At 34.7% G+C, this 23,513-nt stretch overlaps 4 protein-coding genes across 6 annotated transcripts; 2 read left to right on the forward strand and 2 right to left on the reverse strand.

The window, feature by feature from the left end:
• Positions 1-3,458: 3,458 nt before the first annotated feature.
• On the forward strand, positions 3,459-8,728 carry LOC111464375 (CDP-diacylglycerol--serine O-phosphatidyltransferase 1-like). Of its 3 annotated transcripts, none has more exons than XM_023108568.1 (13): positions 3,459-3,762; positions 5,358-5,552; positions 5,737-5,802; positions 5,881-5,940; positions 6,325-6,415; positions 6,591-6,645; positions 6,730-6,809; positions 6,906-7,022; positions 7,115-7,199; positions 7,491-7,582; positions 7,736-7,989; positions 8,071-8,159; positions 8,242-8,728. In XM_023108568.1, exons 2-13 carry the CDS (start codon positions 5,383-5,385, stop codon positions 8,367-8,369), a joined length of 1,287 nt encoding a protein of 428 aa, XP_022964336.1. In that variant the 5' UTR covers positions 3,459-3,762; positions 5,358-5,382; the 3' UTR covers positions 8,370-8,728. The 3 variants fall into 3 exon arrangements, with proteins under 3 accessions (XP_022964336.1, XP_022964345.1, XP_022964353.1); XM_023108577.1 differs by lacking the exon at positions 3,459-3,762 and adding an exon at positions 3,786-3,965; XM_023108585.1 differs by lacking the exon at positions 3,459-3,762 and adding an exon at positions 4,008-5,199.
• On the reverse strand, positions 8,717-11,118 carry LOC111460383 (palmitoyl-acyl carrier protein thioesterase, chloroplastic-like). The gene is made up of 7 exons (XM_023103632.1): positions 11,115-11,118; positions 10,453-10,832; positions 10,242-10,375; positions 9,984-10,097; positions 9,714-9,882; positions 9,564-9,632; positions 8,717-9,386 (listed from the first exon to the last, which is right to left on the reverse strand). Exons 1-7 carry the CDS (start codon positions 11,116-11,118, stop codon positions 9,039-9,041), a joined length of 1,218 nt encoding a protein of 405 aa, XP_022959400.1. The 3' UTR covers positions 8,717-9,038.
• Positions 11,119-12,853: 1,735 nt separating this feature from the next.
• On the reverse strand, positions 12,854-15,345 carry LOC111455553 (probable histone chaperone ASF1A). Its single transcript, XM_023097267.1, has 3 exons — positions 14,957-15,345; positions 13,765-13,880; positions 12,854-13,475 (listed from the first exon to the last, which is right to left on the reverse strand). The coding sequence occupies exons 1-3, from the start codon at positions 15,063-15,065 to the stop codon at positions 13,038-13,040; spliced, it is 663 nt and encodes a 220-aa protein (XP_022953035.1). The 5' UTR covers positions 15,066-15,345; the 3' UTR covers positions 12,854-13,037.
• Positions 15,346-18,354: 3,009 nt separating this feature from the next.
• On the forward strand, positions 18,355-22,705 carry LOC111462018 (ATP synthase subunit beta, mitochondrial-like). The gene is made up of 9 exons (XM_023105669.1): positions 18,355-18,924; positions 19,551-19,626; positions 19,710-19,798; positions 19,908-20,025; positions 20,114-20,217; positions 20,357-20,515; positions 20,615-20,839; positions 20,940-21,251; positions 22,318-22,705. The coding sequence occupies exons 1-9, from the start codon at positions 18,442-18,444 to the stop codon at positions 22,429-22,431; spliced, it is 1,680 nt and encodes a 559-aa protein (XP_022961437.1). The 5' UTR covers positions 18,355-18,441; the 3' UTR covers positions 22,432-22,705.
• The last annotated feature ends 808 nt before the right edge of the window (positions 22,706-23,513 follow it).

Raw genomic sequence — 23,513 nt, forward strand, 5'->3', positions numbered from 1 at the left:
CTTAAAATAATTTATGAACTTTCTCTCAAATAATTTATAAAAGTGAACCACAAAATTATTATTGTTAGCCTAAATTAATAAAATAGCTCTTAACCTTTTTGCATTTTGGATTTTCAGAAGTACACTTGATTTTTAAAAACTTCATTAATATGGTTAAACTTTTTTAAAATCCTCCGAAACACATTTTTAATTTTTAAAAAACTTATCTTAAAATATACTTACGGACTGACCGTGTTTAAAAAATACTCATGAACTTTCAAAAGTAACATTAAAAAGTTGAGATAATCTATGAGATGTCGATAAACAATTTTTGTTTATATATTGATGGTAAGAATTTTTAAAACTTTTTTTTTATGAAGATACAAGACGTTAATACTACTTTTAAAATTTCACAAGTATTTTTAAAATATAAAAATATGTTTCAATTTTGTTTAAAAAATGGAAGGAAATTAATGAAACTTTTTAAAGTTTAAAGGTATTTTTGAAATATTATTAAAAGTTCAAGATAAAACAAAATAAGTTAATTAATAAATTAATTAAAGATGACGCATGGAACTGGTATTAGGGTAGTTGCATTTCATCTTATTTTATAATCTTAGATTAGATGAGCGGAATGTTTTATTTTCTAATCTTAGATATTCTATTTATTCTTTTTTTCATATATATATATTTTTGGATTCATTTAAGGATTTTAGTTTTAATGTGTAAGTTCATGACATTGTTTTTAAATATTTTAAAAGAATATTTCTGACGTTTATAGTCATATCATACATATAGTAACAAATCTATTTCAATAGAAAAATAGACGGTTACCTATTGAAACGTTTGAAAGTTTAAGGGTATTTTTTTCTATAATGATCATATTTTACTCCATATCTATCCGATAAATATATATAAGTCCGGTTTTCTTTTTAATTAGTTAATAAAAGAAAAAAAAAACTGGAGGAGTGGATTTTGTATCAAATTCTTATCCTTTCAAAATAAAGTATATCAGAAAGAATAATTGTTTTAGATATGTTGACAAGTTATGACTTTGTCTCTTTTTTAGCCTCCTTTTATCTTAACAAAAGATCCTTTATTATCTTTAATATATTTTTATTATCCTTTATAATAATAATAAATTTTTATTTTAATTTAATTATATATAATAAAAAAAACACTCTAATTTTGCCATAAATATTCATATAATTCTTAAATACAATTAATTAATGAAGTAATCATGATTGAAAAGAAAATGAAAGAAGCTTTATGTGTAGCATTAAGTAAAGGTTATAATTTGATCATTATTGTTATTGATTACTATTATTATTATTTTTCAGCTGTGTTGAATTTTAGAAGATTATAAATTATATATATATATATTATTTATTTATTTATTATTATTATTTTTTTTGTCAGTCAACCCTACAGACATGACCGATCCAAAAGTAGAAGGTTGAGTTCAGTTAGGTTGTGAGATCTATTCGAATTGTTCGGGTCAACAATCCAACCAACCCAAAATTCCAGACTGGTCTTAAAAAAAAATTTCTAACTCAACCCATTTACACACCTGGAAAAAATAACTCCCCCTAATCTAAATTTCCTCGATTAACCCAAAACTCAAAACAATGTTCTTCTTCTTTTAACTATTTCACTAGCCTTTAGGTATGATTAAAAGTAGAGTTATAGTACACAAGTAGTTAACAAGCTCATTCTGTCTTTCTTTTTCACGACATAAGTAAATCACATTCAAACGAGTATCCATAAAAATTGTCCTCACATTCACAAAAAGATGAAAGTCACGGGACTAACCTAGTCGTTAAATGAGTATGGTACAGCTATGAGAAGCTCGATGATTATACATAACAGTTTGAACAATATATGAAAGTTTGATCGATAAACAATGTCTTTCATGATTGTATTTGTCATTTCATCGACTTATGTTCAAAACAGACATAGTAATTTATGGCATAATTTCAATCCATCCCATCAAAGTTTGAAATTATTTGGTAAGTGCATGGCTATGAGTTTAACCAAAATTGGCACTATTTACCAACCATAAAGACATGAACATGAAGGCCCCCCCTCTCATTTATGTTCAACACAAATAAACAAGAGGAACAATGAAATGACCCTTTGTGCTTAAGGTCACATCTTGCTCACCCTAAATTATTCCATCTCCTATCCTCCCTTTGCCCTTATGTCCCTGTACTTTCCTCTATTTGCATCTTTCCCCGAACTTCGATACCCATTCAAAACTATGATTAGTACTCTTCGTTCAAGGCTCGGACTACAGAATCCCGTAAAATTTGTTGGTTTTGTAAACATGTATTTTTCGATTAATTAGATACAAATTATCAACCGTAACGTGTTTCGGCTTCTGTTTCATCCGATCATGATATGTCAAACGCTAAATAAAAGAGAATATTTAAGTTTTTTTAAAAAAATAATTATGATTTTATGTTATAAGGGAAATTGAAAAAGGCATCCAAGGGTATAATGGTAATTTAATAAACAGGAAAAGTTGATAAAGGAGGGGAGAAACATGCAAAGGAAATATGCGGCAATTAAGGATGGGATCCTTGGAGGATGCCTTCGGATATTTAATGCAATAAAATAATAATAATAATAAATATAAAAATAATATTAAAAAAGTTATATTTGTCTTTTTAAAATATATTTTTAATACCAGAATATAATTGGATATTATTTTTATATGAAAACGACTTTCTCAAATATTCTTAAAAATTAAACAAAAAATATATATATATTTAAAATTTTATACAACATTTTTCTTAAATCATTTTTTGATAATTGTTTTAAAATTAAAAAAAAAAATGTAAAAGCATGGTTTTACAAAACATTAAAACATTAAATTTTATTGCTTTTTATAGTGGCTCTTGTGAATCATTTGAGCTATTTTTATATTCTTACAAAAACTTTTAATATTTGTGTTTATTTAGTCCGTAACCTTTAAAAAAAAATTAAAATTTTAAAATCAATTATACATAAAATTTAAATTTATATCTAATAGATAAACTAATTAAAAAAATTTCAAAACTCGGAGAAATTCCATTACATGTAAAATGTATATTTATATTTAATAGGTAAACTAATTTTAAATTTTTAAAACTTACAGATTTTATTAAAAATAAAAGTAAAAAATTTAAATTTATATCTAATAAATAAAAAGTTTAGAAATTCATAAAATTAAATTTTGAGTTGAGTATATATATATATAAAAAAAAAGACTACCCATTTATAAAGATTAATAATAATAATAAATAAATAAATAAAAACATAATTGTCTCTCTTTGACCATCTCTCTCTCTCTCATCTTAATTCTCCATTTTTTTTCACCTGCCTTTCTGCAACAGTTGCAGACTCTCTCTCTCTCTCTCTCTCTCTCTCTCTCTCTCTCTCTCTCTGAGAGATAAGGAAAAGAGGTTAGACTTTTCCCTTCTCTTCTTCCTTTCTCTCTCTCTCCATTTTTTTTTTTTTTTTTCTCTGTCTACTGTAACACAGAGCTAATTGGTTTTCCCAATTCCCCTCTTTTTCATTTCTGCCAATCCAATCAGATGCTTATACGGATTTGATTTCCATCCTTTTTTTTTTTTTTTTTTATAATTTAATTCTCCTTCTTCTTCTTCTTCTTCTTCTTCTTCTCCTTCTCCACCGCTTTATTGCAACTTCCACTTTCTCTCCCTCTCTCTCATCTCACGGCTACGATCCTTTTGTCCTCAAATCGTACGGCTAGGGCACCTCGTTGTCACCCCTCTCTACGTAAGTAACCCCCTCCCTCCTCCTCCTCTATGGAACAACACAAATGAATTTGCCCTTCATTCATCCATTCCTTTTCTCCCTGTTTCTCAGATCAATTTCCCTTTTCTCAAATGGGTTTTTAATTTTACATCACTTTCATTAATGCCTACTTTATATTTTCCCAAACACATGCAACGCCTTCAATTACATGCTCTTATTTCATGGTGGGGTCCTTCCTTCCCTTTTTTGCTTTCTCTCTACACTCTTCTTCTAACCTTTTTACTTCTTTCTAATTACTCATTCACTTCTCCTCCACTGCTTCTTTCTATTCATGTTGGATTTGTATGTACATACTGAATCAGTTTCCGGATTCATGATTTGTTGGATCCATCGCTACATGTTTACTTTAATCTATTTCATCATTATGATATGCATTACCCAACGTTGTGGGTTCTTTGGCTGTAGTTTTAAGTTTGTTTTTGATCTTCATTTCATATCTTTCACCACTTCTTCCTAAATCACTTCATAAGGCTATGAATATCATAGGCTTAATTAATGCATTATTAGCTTGCCCTTTGCATAAACTAGTTTGACTTGAGATTTGAGAATCCCTTTTGGACTTTGAAGGATATACGCATCCCATTGGTAGGTGAGACAGGTAAGTTGTAGTGATTGGAAGTTCATTGCTAAACTATTGTGATTGGTGATGAATGTCACAATCAGCTAAAGGGAAATCTGTAGGGACCATTCATTTGGATTAGATTTCACATGCTTCTATGGAATGTTTTTCTTAATCATACCATCTAATGCCCCTTTCTGCTCTCCTTTTTTGACTGAACCACGATGTTCTCATTCATTTTCTGATTCTGTAATGATTTAGAGTATCAGATTTTCATTGCTAAGAACCTCTTTAATCATGTGAACCTCATCACAGGAATGTTTCCATATTTATCATCATTTGTGGATTCATTTTATTGATCAATATGTGTTACTCTTTCACATACTTCCCTTGGAACTTTTTTCTGCACTACTTTTGGCTTCTTTTCTTGTTAAAGGGCTAAAGAATGGACTTACTTTCTAGAATTATGTTGATTTTTAACACAAATATAAATGTTTTAAACAAATTAACGAAGTTGACCAGAAGTTTAACTCGAACTTTAACTCAAAGGTTTGATATGCAGAAAGGTAAAAGTTGAGTGACATGTAGTTTTTCTGAATAATCTTGAACACAGATGTCATCTCTCTTATTTTGGAGTTATATGGTTCGGAGTTGAATGTTTGGAGCAGTGGAATACTTTTTGATGGTCCAACCAACTTTTGATTTTTCTACTAATATATTTGATGATTGAGGTAGACGTGCACATTTTACCCATTGTATACTCTTAAACGTATCGTCCTGCCATTTATAAGGATGGTGTTTCTGTGTTCTAGCTATAGTTCTACCTGGTGTTCCTAAAGGTGCTCGTGTTCTGTCGTTTTTCTAATGCCTTTTTGCCCCTTCCATACACTAAGCCTTCAATTCCTGTTGGAGGAGGCAGCTTAGGAATTCTTTTACTTGTAACTCTGTATTATGTTCTCAGAAAACTGGTAACATCATTTATGTTTATGATTTGCAGTTAGCAAGCAGCGTCGTTTCAAAAAATGGCTATGGAACCTGATGGACCGAAACGAGCAAGGAAAAGAAACCATTTGGTTCAAGTAAATGGTGACTATAATTCACTGAGTATGAGTGAAGATCTTGATCCCTGGACTGCTTGGGCATACAAGCCTCGTACTATATCCTTGTTACTTATTGGTGCATGCTTCCTTATGTGAGTGTTTTGTGCAATAGCTTGTTTCTTATCATTAAATTCTTCTGTCCAAATTTTTGCTGCAATTGTACTGGTTCATTTTGAACTTTGTATTGGCTTAGCATATGAAGGAAACTTCGGCTCTTTAATATTTTTAACATCCGTTATTTATCTTGTTGCTCGTCTGAATGTATGTCTTAACCAGCTGGTCTAGTGGAGCCCTTGATCCTCAAAACGCAGCACATGAGGATAGCGCTAAATCGGTCAAAAGGTTTGTGTCGATTAGAATTATGGCATCACTGCTTTGTTTATGTTAGAAGCTCATCCTACTAAGTGCTATTCCATGTAGGGGTGTATGGGCTATGATTTCAGTATTTCTTGCCTATTGTTTGCTGCAAGCCCCATCAACGTAAGTGGTTATTCATCCTCATCTTTTGTATTGTACATAAAGAAAAATCTATGGTATAGAGTTTACATTAATACTTCTAAAAAAGTTGGAACCTTTTTTCGACTCTAGATTTGCTTTGTTCCTTTGTTCCTGTTCTTCATCTACACGTCATTTAACGAGATGATCATTGTTTCTGCATTAGAAGATTGCAAATCTCAGACTTCTTTCATTGTTGTTGAGACCTCCATTTTATATTTGTGCGTTTTGTAATCGTTCGTTTAATACTATCAGTTCTAGTTGGATTTGAAATGGAAGCTTTTTGAGATCAGTTTGGTAGGATTAATGATTAGAGAAGTTCTGATAAGGTATTTTCATGCCCCTCACACTTGAGATCATTACTTGCAGGATTTTGATTAGGCCACATCCAGCAATTTGGCGTTTGGTACATGGAATGGCTGTCATTTATTTGATAGCGCTTACCTTTTTGCTTTTTCAGGTCATGTTTCCCTTATAGTGGAGTATATTGTATTGTGTAATTGATAAAAAAAAACAGGATCTTGATTGAATACTTCAGTTCTGTGTATAAAATTTTCATTTTATGACACTTCTATACATGTTCTACATTTAGAAATTGGCTTTGGTTTTAACATCATGTTATAATTGTCTTCCAGAGTCGTGACGATGCTCGACAGTTCATGAAGTTTCTCCATCCCGACCTTGGTATTGGTAATGTCCCACATCTTTGTTGAACTGTTTTGGTGCATTTGGATGCATCTAGTTTTGGTTTACATATCCTTCCATTTCATGCAGAACTTCCTGAAAGATCTTATGGTGCTGATTGTCGTCTTTATTTACCTGAAAATTCCAGAAGCAGGTTTAAGAATGTTTATGTACGAAATCTTTTGCCAATATACTCCAACTGTTCTGCTGCAATATTGTTTTTCACATCTATGATATTCATCATACTTTCTTGTTCTTATTTCCAGGAGACACTTTTTGATGAATTTGTTCCAGCTCATATAATTGGATGGTGGGGGAAGGCTATAATGATTCGTAACCAAGTTCTACTATGGGTATTGTCCATCGGGTTTGAAATGATGGAGGTTCGGTTTTTCGTTCTCTATGAATTTCATACGGTGATCTCGACTGAAGTTTGGCATTCATTGATATAATCATTAGATCTCTTGATTTTCAGCTAACGTTTCGCCATATGTTGCCGAACTTCAATGAATGCTGGTGGGACAGTATCGTTCTTGATATTTTGATTTGTAACTGGTTTGGTGAGATCTCTCTCTTCCTTCCCCATGGCCACATGATTTGTTTGCCACTCTTAGGTTCTGTTTGGATTAATTGTTTTTCTTGTCATATCCTATCAGAGTAAACTTCTTGGTCAGTTATCCAATCTTTTGAGTTCTGACTTTCAGATGTTTTGAAATAGGTAGATTACTAGTTATTGAATCCTCTTACGTAGACAAGGATGGTTCGAGTGTTCTCATAGTTTTGTGTTCAACTAATCGTTGAGTTTAGAATAAATACGGGTTTTCCGAGTTCATGTATAACTAATTTTGCAGGCATCTGGGCGGGAATGCGTACCGTTCGATACTTCGATGGTAAAACATACAAGTGGGTCGGTCTCAGTCGTCAACCAAACATTATTGGAAAAGTACGTTTTAAGCCTCCATCTGTCAGTATGATATGAATTCTTCTTCAGTTTCTGATAGATTATCTTTTTGTAAGCGTTATTAGTTGTGGTGGTGCCATCCCTTCTCCTCTTCTAGCTAACTAAAGAATCAAATGTGCTGTTTCTCTGATTCAGGTGAAACGGACACTGGGACAATTCACACCGGCGCAGTGGGACAAAGATGAATGGCACCCGTTGCTCGGTCCATGGCGATTCATTCAAGTTATAAGTCTTTGCATCATCTTTCTGACAGTCGAGCTCAATACATTCTTTTTGAAGTTTTGTCTTTGGGTACCTCCTAGGAATCCTGTGATCATATATAGGCTAATCTTGTGGTGGCTAATAGCAATCCCAACGATTCGCGAGTACAATTCGTATCTTCAAGATCGGTACACTCTCCATCTCTACCCCTATGAATTCTTATTCTCTCAAACAAATCCATCCATCTTGACTAATAATATATGTTCCAGAAAGCCTGTGAAGAAAGTTGGTGCGTTTTGTTGGCTCTCACTTGCAATTTGCATCATTGAACTCCTTATTTGTATAAAGTTTGGACATGGTAAGATTTTGTGATCTTCTAAATCTCTAATGGTTTAGTTTCAAGCTTGTAACTGGCTGCCATTGGTGTGTTTTTATGTCAGGTTTATATCCCAATCCAATGCCCCTTGGGCTGATAATCTTCTGGAGCTCTATTGGGGCTGCACTCATGCTACTCATTCTAATTTGGTCGTGGCAATCACATCGAAGTTTAGCGAGAAAGAAGCAATGATCTCTCAGCAGCTGTGGTAGACTATTCTTTAGTTTCTTCCTGTCATAAGGGGGATTCCCATGTAAATATTTTACCCAGCCCACATTGATTGTACATGATTTTCCTCTTAGAAAGGGAACTAGTTTCCCAGATGAGCAATCTTTTTCGTTTTGGAAATCGAGTTTCCGAGTGGAAAATTTCCTATTCTTTTTCTCTAGATAGAAGTAAGGGTAGATTTGATTTAGTTTTTGGGTTTTCATTTTGCTTGTTAAGTTGATGATTGATATGTTTTTGTGATTATTTTTTCTTTTGGGTTCTCTCCATACTCGGACATCTCCATTGATATTTGTAGTTACAGAACATGAAACTTCCAAAGCACAGAATGCTGAGTTCAGAATCAGCTGGATTCAGTAGGCATTAGAATCTCTTGAAAAAAACATATACATATATAAGAAGGATAAGCTTACGGAAAGAACTTACATTGTTTCTCTTATGTTTACACAGTTTCTTGACCTCTTTGAAGGGATGCTCTGTCATTTCTATTACATTTGCAGGAGCAGCTCCATCTGATGAACTCCCTTGTGAAGCAAAGCAACAAGACTATGAATAATCCTTTTTGCTTGGAGGAATGTTGCGTTGTTGGTGTGTTGTCTTCTTCGTAAAGAGGCACGAGACTGCTAGACATGATATTTACTGTGTGGAAAATGGTATAGTGGTAAGCTTCTTCTTCCATGTGGTTCTTCCCCTCACTATCTCTTCATTCTTAGCTTCCCCTTCAATTTGTAGTAGATGTGTATACCTCAATGCTCCTTGGTTATAAGATCCCAACAGCCCACCACATTTGAGAATCTCAGATGCCAAGGAAAACCCATGTAGGATATTGATTTCATTATCTTCTATCATGTCCATATCCCTGAGGATTCCATCATTCTCTGGCTCACATAGTGATTGAACTATATCAGAGCTTGCGCATTCCCTTCTATACTCTAATATGATACTAGACAGTTGAAGGGACTCCAAAACATGGTCAGGTATCGTCTGTAATAGGCATATAAAAGTGTCAAAACTTGAATGGATTTCTTTTTCTCTCTAACGTTCAAGTATTGACCCTCGGGGCGTCTTAAAGACATACCTCTGGGGATAAGCTCGGTTTCTTCAAACCACCCCGAATCGAGTTATAAAAGGGGAAAGTCTTGCTAGAGTAATGAATGATACCTCCAGCATCCATCTTAGATACTTGACATTGTTGACATGGTGGTTCATGTCCAGATCACTTCTCTTTGGCTGGGTAAACAGCAATTATCAGCATTTCTTTCTAAATTCGGGTGGAAACCGAACCGTTGTTTTGAGTTTTAAGGCTTTTACCTTCAAGTTAGAGTTCATGTACTTGGCTTTGTCATCAAGCTTGGAAATCTTCTCAGGGGCATCTTCTTTGATAGCATGCTTTTCTATAAACCATGGTGAAATCTCTGCCCTTACCTCGTCTGGCATTTTTGAGAGGCGTCTTGTTTGCTGGTTCATCATCACCCATGTGCTGTTTTATGTTTCACCAAATTTAGTACACCACCAGAAGAGATGGCAGTAAATGAGTACAAATTTGGAAGAATTGCTATGTAGATATCAAATTCTTATTACCTTGTACCTCGAGAATAAACGTGACCGGTTGCCTGACTTCTTATTAGCCAATCTCTCCTCATTCCATTTTTACCCGATGCTCCAACCCATGTATCGATATCAACAATCTCCCCCCTGCAGACCTCCATGTGCACAATGAAAATGAGTGACATTTCAAGCAGATAGATAACAAGTTCCCCATGATCATCTCAAGGCCCAATAGATGCAAAACTGATAACTTAGTAGGACTAATATTTTGAAGGTATCAAGAGAACACACCATATAGGATAGTGGTCGACTTCGACGTGCATTCGCGAAACGACCCAGATGAGATTGTTCTTCATCATGCCATGGGTGGCCCCAAAGCCATTGCTGAGGAGTCCAGACATCCAAACATGATTCAATGCTGTTTCCTACAAGAAACACAAACGGTTCCAATGAATTAAAGTGAGCTAAGCATTTCGTCGAACACAAGTTGGGCATCCCTTACCTGCAGAAGATTCATTACACTCTCCAGAGTTGCAGTCTTATCAGGACCAACTTCATACGATCGAATCACAACAGTTTGTCTATACCCAACACCTCCTTCGATGATCAGCCCTTGCCGATGAGTATCAACCAGCTGCTTCTTCGTAGGAATTTTCTGTCGAACAACATTAACAACACACCCATTTTCCGCAACAGAGGCATTCAAAGATCTCGAAGAAGCTTCTGAAATGGAACCAATAAAATTGCCATTAACGTTAACATACCTCTGCTTGTTAGAATCATTCGCTTCTTTGGCAGTGGAGCACCTCACAACATAAGAAACAGGGCAAGAGAAAGAAGCCGTTTGAAGAGCTTCTGAAACAGAGGATCGGCCATCGCGATCTTATAGTGGAAAATGGCGGATTTGCCCAAGGAAGAAGAGAACAAGTTACTTCATTCTCAGTAGAAAAATGAAGATAACAAAGAAATGCATAGGTCATCGGAAAAATGGCTATGGAATCATAGTATTGATCGACAATGGAATCGTTGAAGGACGAAGATGGAGATGGAGTTTGGATCTTTGCATATGGAGGAGAATTTTCTTTTGAGTATTGGTAGATAGAGTGATAGAGTAAAAGTGTGTGTGTGTGTCTGTGTGTGAACATAAGACCTTGATTGATCAACCCATTTGCTTGTGAGTGTGTTTGTGTATGAACATAATAACATAATACCCGGATTTGCAATTTGGATTTGGCACTTGATGGCATCAGTATTGTTCGGCAATATGAACACGTTACCTACTTCTCACTTGTGAAAAGTGAAAACTATAAATCCATATTTGACATCTGATGGTCTCAAAATTTCATTCCTTAGCGACATAGTCATGCTAGCTATTGACGTGGTCACACTACCTACTTTTTACTTAGAAAAATTCCTAAAATGTCACTTAACGTATAATTGTTTTAAGTAAAGTATGCTTAAGCCACCGAAAATGAAAGTATACCTTATTGGTACATATAGTAACTTTCCTTTCTTGTAAGCTTTTCTTAATCATTCTATTTTTAGGATCACTCTCATTCAAATGTAGTGTCGGCTCATTTATGTACCCTTTTTTTACTCGGGTATCACATGTCCATCAACTTCTGCCTTGATTCGTCCCTGAACCACATCTTATTGGGAAAGGTATCGCTCTGATACCATTTGAAATGATCCATACCCAGGATTTAGATCGTTTGTGCATGGATCATGCTATTCTTCTCTGTATCATTCCAATTTTGTCGAATGTCCCTACCAATTAAAAATCAAATCAAACCTCACATATGGTATATATCATATTTTAAGATTTCAAGAATAAAATAAAAACTAAATTCAAATTTTAAAGAACGAAAGAATTATCATGTGAGTCACTTTATTTTATTTAATTATTCATGTGTACCGAGTAAGATTTGTACCAGTTACATCATTATTTAATTATCAATCGGTAAAAAAAAAATCATAGTTGAAATCTTAGGATGGCAATAAAATGTTTTATTAAGTATTAGAATTAAATAAATAAAACTATTTTTCTTGTTTCCTTTTACTATATTCATACAAATGACTTTTATTCAAGAAAAAGTAAAACTTATATTATTTACACAAATTGTTAATGAGTAAATATCAATAATAACATTTGGTTTTTGTCATTTCAATTGTAAAATTTAAAAATAATTTTTTAATTAGTTAAAGACAGATTTTATTCAAATCCTAGTACTCATTTTGCAAACAGTTTTTTTTTTTTTTTTTTTTACCAAATTCTAAAAGACTTAATTACAAACATTTTTAGAGCAATTATTGCAATTATTCAACAAGCATTCTTAATCCTTACTTAAAACCAAAACATATTATAAACTTATTTGGACAAATAGTTGTGAGATCTCATATTGGTCTGAGAAAGTAATGAAACATTTCTGATAGTGGTGTGAAAACCTCCTCCTAACAGACACGTATTAAAATTTTGGGGAAAAGTTTGAAATTGAAAGCTCAAAAAGATAATATATGCTAATCAATATCAAGTCCGGAGAAATAACTTATAAGACACTTTAAAAATAGTTTTTCTAAACAAAAAATCTTTACCAACAAAAAAAAAAAAGAAAAAGTGGTACGAGATTATATGGTATCAAAGCTACTAGCATTGTTGGTTGATTCAATTTTATGAAAATGTTTACCTTCTTTAGTTTATCAAAAGGTGGATTACCTCGGCCTAAATGAAGACTTTGAAAACTTTCTTCCTAAGTTCGGATTACCTTAACCTAATTAAAAGATGCAATGCGTTCTCCTAAGGTTCACTGAATCTTTTATTTATTTATTTATTTTTTTCCAAAGAGAAGGAAGATTATTATTGGACATTTTGATAACTAAACTATAGAAATAGAATAAAAAGCAGATAAAATAACCAAAATTAATTTGGAATTATCACAATTTTCACTTGAATAAAATATGAAATCATACTCTCTAAATTCTTATAATCTAATGCACATTCCCAAACTGGTCTGATTAACATTATCTACCTCACTGCTTTAGATTACAAACAAGAGCAAAAGTTACCAAATATGGATCACCTCTCAAACCTTAGGTTGCCGTGACTGAGGGCTGAGCTTCAGTATCAACGGCATCCTGTTCCAGAGATGGTTCATCAGATGCAGCTGATGGTGGTGGTGATGGCGAGGGCAATGGCGATGCCTGCAATTCTTCTTCTTCTTCTTCTTCGTTGTTGATAGCTTCAGCTGGTGGAGACGAATTTTGCTCTCCACCATGTTCAGAGTTCTCCGGATGAAAATTGATTGGGAACTTTGTGACTCTGGGCTTGTCAGCAAGAATGTTTCTTTGGATCCTTTCCACCAAAACTTTTGGTGGAGGTTCCTCACGAAGCTGTTCATCATCATAGTCGTTGTTCACATAATATCCTACTCTTATAAATTCTTGTCCCATGTATGAACATGTTAACAACAGTACTGTGACCCCCGTGATGTCTTCTTCCCGGATTTTTGACGGATCCGGAGGGTCTGCCTGCAAAATTTCCAATCCCAACAAATGTACCAGTTCAGAACAGTCAGATTCCAGTTTGAGCAGAAATTTGAGTCAACACGAGTGAAATTTCATCAGGTATTTCTATAGATCCATGTTTGACAAAGACTATTTTTTTTCGGATCAAGAAGATAAAAGTTTGAATCCCCTCGAAGTAAAAATATGATAAACTATCATTAAATTGTATGAACCACTCAAATATTAACTTGAATTTGATATCTTTTTAAGCCATGCTAAAACTGTCACCAGTGAAGGACTCGGCATATATTACCTGAAGAACAAAACGGTAATTGCCAACGTTAACAGGTCCAACGAGCACACTCTCCAAAAGCTGGTCATAGGTTTCATCCTCGGCAGATCCGACATAGGTGAGTTTCCATTCTAGATCTGTAGAATAATCAAACAGAAAACATGTCATTAAAGTTGATTTGAGTCAAAACCCAAATAGAATACATCGATCATTGAGCTAATAACTTGAGAAATTTACAAAATAAACATATAATTACTTATATTATTGGAGAAGAAATGACAATGCAGTGTTTCTTATCAAATTGATGACCCGTAGATCCAAAATCACGAGCAATAGATTGAGTATAATTTATAGTTTAAGCTAATAGACTATTGATCTTATACTTATATTTTTAATACTTTGGTCACATCTAGGATCAAAATTAGTAAGTCTAGAAAAGTGACTCTTAATATCAATCTCCAAAAAGAATAATAATTACTAGAGTTTGAGCACATAATTTTTTGTTCTATTATCATCTGGGTTTTCTAGTAACACTCAACTCTTACCCGACCATCTAATGAACTATGGACTAAATACTCAAGAAAAATCCAAACATTATGATTAACACAAATTATGAGATTGGCCTTGACATGATAGATTAAGTCATAAAATTAGTGTTGATTTAACAATATCTAGTATTCAACGTTCTAAACCAAACCTCCACCCACAAGAAAAAATGATCCAAAGAGGATAAACAAGAACTTTTGAAATGAGCATTAGGAGTTAAAAGGCATATATGAATCTTTAATATAAAGAGTATACATACAAAGACCCTTCAAAGATAACAATATCAAAAGAGCTGAGTAGAAATGACAAATTTCTATCACAAATTACCAAGGCTCAAGCATCAAAATCAGGATTTAAGCATGAAAAAACACATCGTTAGAATACAGGCGTTAGGTTACGAGATTTGAACTTAATTTTAAATCCGAACAGTATACAGGAAATCAGGGGCACAAAGTTTTCTTCCGCAAAATGTGAGTAGAGAAACGACTGCAAACAAATCATTAACCAAACGCAAATATCCAGTTTACAAGTCGAAACACTAGGAATATCCTACTCTTAATCTGATGAATCCAATAAAATAATTTCAAGACAACATCTAATCACCCCAACATCGACTGTTCAAATCATCATCCAAACTGATGCAATCTATCAAAACAAAACAGATTACCGTCTTTAAGCGGAGTTAAGCACTCATATGAGATCTCGAACTGAAATGGATTCAGAAATGCGGCAGGGTTATCCAAGACGGTGACGTTAGTGATGTTGACGGCACTCATCGCCAGAAACCGGAACGGAGCTCTGTAATTGATTCCCCAAATTGATCGATCTTAACCCTAATTCGGGGATCACTCATCAACGACCGAACGGAATAACGATGGCCGATTACAGGCACTATTGAAGTTGAAGATGGATCCCAAATGAAAAACCAACAACTGAGTTCGTCGATTATATATAAATCGCCGCCGCTGGAATTTTTGGAGGGAAATGGAACGCCCAAATTGGCGGGAGATTTAGAGATTCATTGTAACACAATTGTTATAGGTAGATGAAGTTAGGTTAACAAAATATACCTAATCAGCTTACTATTCATTCATATTTTGTTATTAAGTTTTATTGATCTTGTTCATCTGTTTAGTATCTTATTTTCTTTTGGGATTCATTCTTGCGGTATCTACTAGCCTCTCATCACCATCACTATCATCATATTTCAAAGTCTTCGAGTGCGACTTAGGTATAAATTTCATAGGGTTCATGCACGTTAAACCTCGATCAACTCTAAGGTGCAACTGTGGACCCTTGTCGTTCCTGGCAAGTTCACCAAAAGAAAGCTAGATGACGAACTTTCTAATAGTCCCCATAGGGCATAAATCACACATCATAAAATAGGTTAGTTATATGGTTATTCGAACTTCTCACAATCGAGTCAGGTTTACGATGAGGGGCTAGTTGGCAAACCCCCTATCGTCCCTATATAACCGCATAACTCATATGCATCAACAATAATTGTGGCCAACTCATAAGATACAGTTGTGGGCCCCTGGCTCTTGTGTGACTGGCTCACTACAAGAAGCTAACCGGCAAACTTCACAATAGTCCTCACACGGTATTATCATAAATCATAAAATATCATAAGCCAGTTCTATGGTTATCCGGACTCCTAACAATCGAGTCAGGTTCACGGTTAGAAGGTAATTGGCGAACCCCTAAACGTCCTCGTATAACCGCATACATCATAAGCATCTGAAATAGAGACATAACATAGCAATCTAAACATGTATACCTAGTCATAAATTCCATTCATAAGATAGTGTATACACATTTCAGTAAAACATTCATGATCACATTCAACATATGTCATCTCGACTCATTCTATGCTCAAACATAAATAATCGGTTTCCCATAACATGTTTTATATCATTCTAAAGACATGCTTTCAATTTCGGTTATATCATAACTCAACAGTTCATTCCTCGATAAACGTGCTCATAACGTTTAATGTTCTTTTTTAGACATCGAACCAACTCATTTCATGCTCAAATTTCAAGGTCTTCTCAGCTGGCGTTATCATCCATACATGAGAACATTTCTTGTAATAGCAAAGAAATTTTTTTGAATCTCGCCAAAAATCTCAAATCGCAAGATTTCTAGCGAGCCGTCGGAGATCTCAAAACAAAACCACCCACACTTTCTTTAAAACACATTAAGCCCCGAGAAGAGAAGAGAAAAGACACAAGAAAGCTTATGCGAGTACTCAAGCATTATATTAAGATTTTATTTTGACGACGTTATTTCTATTTCTTGCTTTAAACTAAACGTATAAGTCTATGATCTCGTCTAAAATATTTTATTTAAATTTTTGTATATGTTATTAAAAGGCATGCATGTAATGACATCTCTAATTTATGCAAAAAGAAATTAGGAGCATTACAATTAGTGAAGTGGTAGATTGTCGGAATATAATTTTGAGATCAAAAGTTGTTCTAATATTAAAACTAGCAAGTTTGACCTTCCAAGTTTACCATCAACACAGAACTCGAATTGAGAATGAACTCAATTCTAAAGCTCCTTATAGAAGGACTCTAATAGAGTTGAAGTACCTCGATATAGGAACCACTAGATGAAGGTTCCTTAGACCATAGTGTTGCATCATAGGCCCGTAAGTTCTTGAGCGCACCACTACTAATGACGATATTACGTAGATTCCTTTAAAGCGAAAGCAATGCGTAATTGGCCTAAATCTAATAAAATGTCGGAGTTTTGTACTTTTCTTGGCCTAGCAAACTAGTAGATATAGTTTGCTTTGACTCGTTATGTACAACTATTAGCCTCGATTTTAAAACGCGTAAAAAACACATATTTATAAGAAATGTTTTTGTTCCCTATTCCCCCTCTTCAACTGATGTGAGATCTCTCAATTCACCCCCTTTTGGGGAGGCCAACGTCTTTGTTGGCACACAACTTGGTGTCTAACTTTGATACCACTAGTATTAACCCAAGGCCATTGCTAGCAGATATTTGTCTGCTTTGGCCCGTTACACATCGTCGTTAGCCTCACAGCTTTAGAATGCGTATGTTAGGAGGAGGTTTCTGCATCTTTATAAGGAATACTCCAACCAAAGTTATTGCATTCTAACTTTAATTTGTTTTTCTTAATAAATGGTTAATAAACAAATATTTAGTAATAAGATGAATTGAGCTTACTTAAAAATAAAAAAATAAAAAAATATATGACTAAATTGATTCGTTGTGCACGAGTTGCTAGTATACTACATTGATTGCTTCAGTCGGATACGACACAACAACTTACATTGCTAGCATAAAAACTACCTTGAACATGGAGTTCGATCGAACTAATGATAAATTGTTTTATGCATATTGCCATCATTGTTTGAAATCTATCTCGAAAACAATTTTTTAATTCGACAATTTGATCTTTCAGTACTCGCACCTCAACTTTTCTTTGTTGTTTATTAGGGTCATAAAGAAGATGCACGAGATCACGTACATTAGAAGATGATCCAAACACCTCGAAAAGGAGTAAACCTATCCCATAACCTCCTCACATCTATGTTTCTATAGTCCAAAAACTCGTACACAAATCTCATCCTCGTTCATACCTAATAAGTATACCATCAACGACTCGAGAAGTGTGTGATTCAAGTTTCGACTACAAATACAAATTCATCGTTCACACAATAAATAGAGTTTAGAAAATAAAAAATAAATATGACCCAGATATATTTTAAATGTGAATAGCTTGTATATTATTTGTAAATAATATTGACCACAAACGTAAATCCAACCCAGTCAAAACAAAGAAAAAGTTACCGTAGTATACGATGATTTGTTTTTAATCTAAAATTGACTAACTATAATTTATTTAAAGCGTTTTTACCTAGACTAAAATTATAATTTAATATAAAACTGGTTAATTAAAAGGTAAAAAAAACGAATATTTTAAATTCAGTAATTAATTCGGAATTGAAGTAAATTGTGAAAAATGGGATATTTTTCTTAGAAGTAAAGGAAAAAAAAAAAAAGAAAAAAAGAAAAGGGGGAATATCCGATTTGGAGGACCGCAGGCGTTCGTATATTGGCTTTCCACTCTCGTTTTTCGAAGGCTTAGATGAGCTTCTGAAGCCCTAGCGAGCGATGGCTACACGCAGACTCTTATCTTCTCTGCTCCGATCGTCGGCACGGCGGTCTTCGTTTAGATCTCCGATCTCATCTCCTAATCCCAGGATACCATTGTCTCACACTTCACGCGCTTCCCCATATGGCTACCTCCTCAGCCGTGTGGCTCAGTACGCTACCTCTGCCGCTGCGGCTTCACCGCCGTCTCCACCTCCACCTGCTAAATCGGACGCTGGAAGGAGTGGAAAGATCACCGATGAGTTCACTGGAGCTGGCGCGATTGGCCAGGTTTGTCAGGTGATTGGAGCTGTCGTCGATGTCAGATTCGACGAAGGGTTGCCTCCAATTCTGACGGCGCTTGAGGTGCTTGATCACTCGATCCGGTTGGTGCTGGAGGTGGCGCAGCATTTGGGAGAGAATATGGTTAGGACTATTGCTATGGATGGGACGGAAGGGCTCGTTCGAGGGCAGAAAGTGCTCAACACTGGTTCTCCTATCACTGTAAGATATGATTTTGACTTTTCTGATGGTACTGATTTCATGAGATTTGGGTTGTTTTTTCAGATCCTTGTTGTCTATTGTCAACATCTTTCTATTTTGTCGGGATTGATGTGAATTGAAGCCGTGTTTACTTGGGATGTTGAAATGGAGGTGCCTTACAATGTGTCGATTGCACGCTACGCTCTTCCATTTTGTACATTTGCATCTTATTGTTATAACCACATTGGCGTATCCCTTCGGGTCAATAACACCAAATAAATTTTGCAAAAAGTCATTTCAGTTTTGTCTACTGAATCTCAAAACACTGATAAATCTATTACTTGCCGGTAGGAGGAATTCGCACACTGGTATAGGTAATTGTAGATCCCTTGGAGTTATACTGTTTCGATATTTGTGTGTGCAATACTGGTAGCTTTCATCCGCTCTCAATTCTCAATCTGTGCATTTTCGCGTGAATAATGGAGGAAAAATGGTTTTTTCTGGACTTATTTTCGAGACGGACATAGTATGTTAATGGGATACTTGAAGTGATGATGGTTTTCATGTTTATGTGGGTAACATAATGTTATTCAGACAATAAGTGCGTTTAAATCTAATATTTTTGTCATGCTTTTTTTCACTTGCAGGTTCCAGTTGGTAGGGCTACTCTTGGACGTATTATAAATGTCATCGGAGAGCCTATTGATGAGAAAGGCGACCTTAGTAAGAATTTAGGATACAGTATCTTGTTAATGTTTTTATGATAATTTGATGTGTAATTTGATAATGTTAAACTGCTTCAACAGAGACCGACCACTATTTGCCTATCCACAGGGAAGCCCCGGCCTTTGTGGAGCAAGCAACCGAGCAGCAAATTCTTGTAACTGGTATTAAGGTAAGTTTCCTTGGATGGATTACATTTTTAGTTTATTTTCTTCTTTTTTGAACTCAGAACTGGATTTGTTTATGGAGTTGGGTTATATTAATGTTGCTATGCTTCACAGGTTGTTGATCTTCTTGCTCCATATCAAAGAGGAGGAAAGATTGGGCTCTTTGGTGGTGCTGGTGTGGGAAAGACTGTGCTTATCATGGAACTTATCAACAATGTTGCAAAAGCACATGGTCATTTTTTGTTATAACAATGTGAAGGCTTTGATTTGCTTTGTTCATATTCTTGACAATGCATCTAATAGCACATCTATTTGAACAGGTGGTTTCTCCGTGTTTGCTGGTGTTGGAGAACGCACTCGTGAGGGTAACGATTTGTACAGAGAAATGATTGAGAGTGGTGTCATTAAGCTTGGTGACAAACAGGTGATAAGGGGCACTTCCATTACAATTGTTTTGTTTGTTGCATCCTATGACTCCTGAATCATACATTCTTTCTACACTTCATATTGTGATTTTTCTTGAAACTGTATTGATAGTTGATACAATTCTTCTGTTTAATTAGGCTGATAGCAAATGTGCTCTTGTATATGGTCAAATGAACGAACCCCCTGGTGCACGTGCTCGAGTTGGCCTTACTGGACTAACTGTGGCCGAACACTTCCGTGATGCTGAAGGACAGGATGTGCTTCTCTTCATTGATAACATTTTCCGCTTTACCCAGGTAAATTTTCTAGAACAAGTTAACTACCAAAAAATTTCTTGTAATTTGGATGAGGATGATGACACATCATAATTGCACGGTCCTAATACCATCTTGCAGGCTAACTCAGAGGTGTCTGCACTACTTGGGCGTATTCCATCTGCTGTTGGTTACCAACCAACATTAGCTACTGATTTGGGAGGCCTTCAAGAACGTATTACCACCACTAAGAAAGGATCTATTACATCCGTACAAGCTATTTATGTGCCTGCTGACGATTTGACTGATCCTGCTCCTGCTACCACGTTTGCTCACTTGGATGCTACAACTGTGTTGTCGCGTCAGGTAGACCAACTTACAGATTCTACTGTATTTGAGAAATAAAGATATGTCAAGTTCCGTTGCTGACTTTCCAATTGTATTACTATTATTGTTCTTCGTTTAGATTTCAGAGCTTGGTATCTATCCTGCTGTTGATCCTCTAGATTCTACATCTCGTATGCTCTCTCCTCATATTTTGGGAGAGGACCATTACAATACTGCTCGTGGAGTACAGAAGGTTCTTCAGAACTACAAGAACTTGCAAGATATTATTGCCATTTTGGGAATGGATGAGCTTAGTGAAGACGATAAGTTAACTGTTGCACGTGCTCGTAAAATCCAACGGTTCCTGAGCCAGCCTTTCCATGTTGCAGAAGTATTTACTGGAGCACCTGGAAAATATGTGGAGCTGAAAGAGAGTGTCAACAGTTTCCAGGTACCTTCCTGTTTCTTCACTTAACTGTTTTCCTTCATATCTGATAACTCAATTTCCTTGTTCGACTTATAAATTCTTGGGTCTCTGACTACTGGCCCCTCCTATTACGAAGTCTTGCATTACTACTTCTTCCCTTTTTACTGTAGTGGTTCTGATGCGAAGTTTTTTTTTTTTCCTTAAAAATAAAAAAAATTAATCTCTACCTTAGCAATTTATTGATCCAATTTTATCTCTGTCATTTTAAAGTTTTTACTTTCCTTTGAATCCTAGTCTTGCTTCATGCTCTCTACTCGGTGCTATTCTTTGAATGGAGTGTTACAAATGTCTTAGTTTTATGCTTATAATGAATTTTTAATATTTTCCTATGTATGAACTTAATTATGGATTTAATTGGTATCTGGTTTTAGAAAAGGTCTCCAACTATTCATTGTGGGGAATGTTCTTCTGTGTAGAAGAAAGAGGAAGTTGGGCTTATGGTTGGCAGTTTAGTTTTTGTACTAGATTCTGTATTTGCTAATTGGTTACATATATATACAAAAAGCTACATTACTCAGCCCAGTTTGAGTCAAACTCATGTACCAAACCTAGGTTACATGAACGTATATCTGTAAAAGCCTTCTTTTTTTCTAAACAATCAAGCACAAGCTACATAGCCAAAGGTCCCATAGGCTACAAATGGTATACAAATCCAGATTTTTCAATTCAAGGTTGTTGGCTGTCTGATCTCATGAATCAAATACCTTCTAGGTTTAATGGTTTTTGTAGGGGTTAGACGTGTTATGTTTCTGTTTTGTGTTCCAGGATTTTGTGCATGGATTCTTTGTTTTGCACCTTTTCTCAACTGAGCATACAAAAGTTGTGAATCCGAACTTGAAGTTATTGCATATTTTAGAGGGGTTTTTTTTTTTTTTTTATGTAAATCTAGGGTGGNAAAAAAAAAAAAAAAAAAAAAATCTAAAACAGTGCTAAGTTTGAAAACAATTTGAATTCCCCCATCTGAAATGCTTGACAAGGCATATAAAATTCGTTATTAACGGGTGCTATTTCCTCCCCTCTTGTTCGACAGGGAGTTTTGGATGGGAAATACGACGACCTTTCGGAACAATCGTTCTACATGGTTGGAGGCATTGAAGAGGTGATTGCGAAGGCGGAGAAGATTGCCAAGGAATCTGCTGCCTAGTTATTTCATTTTTGTCTTTTATCTTTTTATAATTGTGAAGATCAAATAATGAAGGTAGGCGAGATGTTGGCAAAGTTGTTTGTCAACAACAGGATTTTTCATTTATATATATTTGTACCCAAAAGAGATCTTCCCTTATTGTCATTTTAGTGTGTTGAGGGAGAAATGAAGGCACTTGATTTTGTTCTTTGGAGGAGGAAAAATGGACTCTGGACTTTGTATATTTTCTTTTTCCTAATCAATTCCAAAACATTGGATGCAGTTCAGAATTAAATTGAAATTTCAGAAACTTCTCTCTCCCCTTGTTTTGGTTATATTATTGTGTCATTAGATTGATTGTCCAGTCCAAAGTTTTAAGTAGCTTCTTTGTTTTTAAGCCTTCCGAATTCCATTGATATAAGCAGAAATCCATCAAGTTATGGAAGATATGAAGGGTTTCTTTTGCCAGACAAATGTGATTTATGAAGATGAAGGGTTTCTTTTGCGGTGCATAATGAGGCAGAGCCGCACCCTGGTGCTTAATGACTGTGATAGATCACCAATATCACCAAGTAATGACCCAATTTCCTAGCTTCAATTACACGACGGGGCCTTTATATGCAAAAACATTTATTTAAAACCTTCACATTCAAAACCTTAAAAAAAAACCTTAAAAGTATTCCATGTAAAATATAAATATAAAATATGAATATATGTTTGTTATAATTGTTATAAAGTTATCACTCAACCTCTCTCTGTTTTCACAAGCATATTATTTTTGGTCTACTCTCTGAGTTCCCTCTCCACAAGTTATTTTTGGTCTATTTTAATCATTTAATTTAATTAAAACCAAATTAATACCATTTGATTAAAAAAGAAAAAAGATATAATATATGATTTACATGATACCTCTGTAGCATTTAATTTCTAATGTAATTGCAGCAAAATATATATGATTTACTATGATAACTCTTGAAATGACGTAGGCTTCAAATGACATAGGAACTAAATCTGCTTAAACTTGCCCATTTTTTTTCTGTTTCTCTAAACTTCAATGCATTTTTTTTCCGTTTTCTTTTTGCACTAATTACGGATAAACGTTT

This window comes from Cucurbita moschata, unplaced genomic scaffold, assembly GCF_002738365.1.
Source record: "Cucurbita moschata cultivar Rifu unplaced genomic scaffold, Cmos_1.0 Cmo_Scf00002, whole genome shotgun sequence".
Classification (NCBI taxonomy): domain Eukaryota; kingdom Viridiplantae; phylum Streptophyta; class Magnoliopsida; order Cucurbitales; family Cucurbitaceae; genus Cucurbita; species Cucurbita moschata.

Excerpts from the sequence above, each read along its gene's own strand:
- LOC111464375 (XM_023108568.1), top strand. The coding sequence starts at position 5,383 with ATGGCTATGGAACCTGATGGACCGAAACGAGCAAGGAAAAGAAACCAT. Across the intron at positions 7,583-7,735 it reads AACCAAACATTATTGGAAAA|GTGAAACGGACACTGGGACA; the intron begins GTACGTTTTAAG and ends TCTCTGATTCAG. Across the intron at positions 7,990-8,070 it reads AATTCGTATCTTCAAGATCG|AAAGCCTGTGAAGAAAGTTG; the intron begins GTACACTCTCCA and ends TATATGTTCCAG.
- LOC111455553 (XM_023097267.1), bottom strand. The coding sequence starts at position 15,065 with ATGAGTGCCGTCAACATCACTAACGTCACCGTCTTGGATAACCCTGCC. Across the intron at positions 13,881-14,956 it reads CTTAACTCCGCTTAAAGACG|ATCTAGAATGGAAACTCACC; the intron begins GTAATCTGTTTT and ends ATTATTCTACAG. Across the intron at positions 13,476-13,764 it reads ATTACCGTTTTGTTCTTCAG|GCAGACCCTCCGGATCCGTC; the intron begins GTAATATATGCC and ends GAAATTTTGCAG.
- LOC111462018 (XM_023105669.1), top strand. The coding sequence starts at position 18,442 with ATGGCTACACGCAGACTCTTATCTTCTCTGCTCCGATCGTCGGCACGG. Across the intron at positions 20,218-20,356 it reads TTAAGCTTGGTGACAAACAG|GCTGATAGCAAATGTGCTCT; the intron begins GTGATAAGGGGC and ends CTGTTTAATTAG. Across the intron at positions 20,516-20,614 it reads ACATTTTCCGCTTTACCCAG|GCTAACTCAGAGGTGTCTGC; the intron begins GTAAATTTTCTA and ends ACCATCTTGCAG.
- LOC111460383 (XM_023103632.1), bottom strand. Across the intron at positions 9,883-9,983 it reads GTTTATTCTCGAGGTACAAG|CACATGGGTGATGATGAACC; the intron begins GTAATAAGAATT and ends AACATAAAACAG. Across the intron at positions 9,633-9,713 it reads ACATGAACTCTAACTTGAAG|CCAAAGAGAAGTGATCTGGA; the intron begins GTAAAAGCCTTA and ends CTGTTTACCCAG.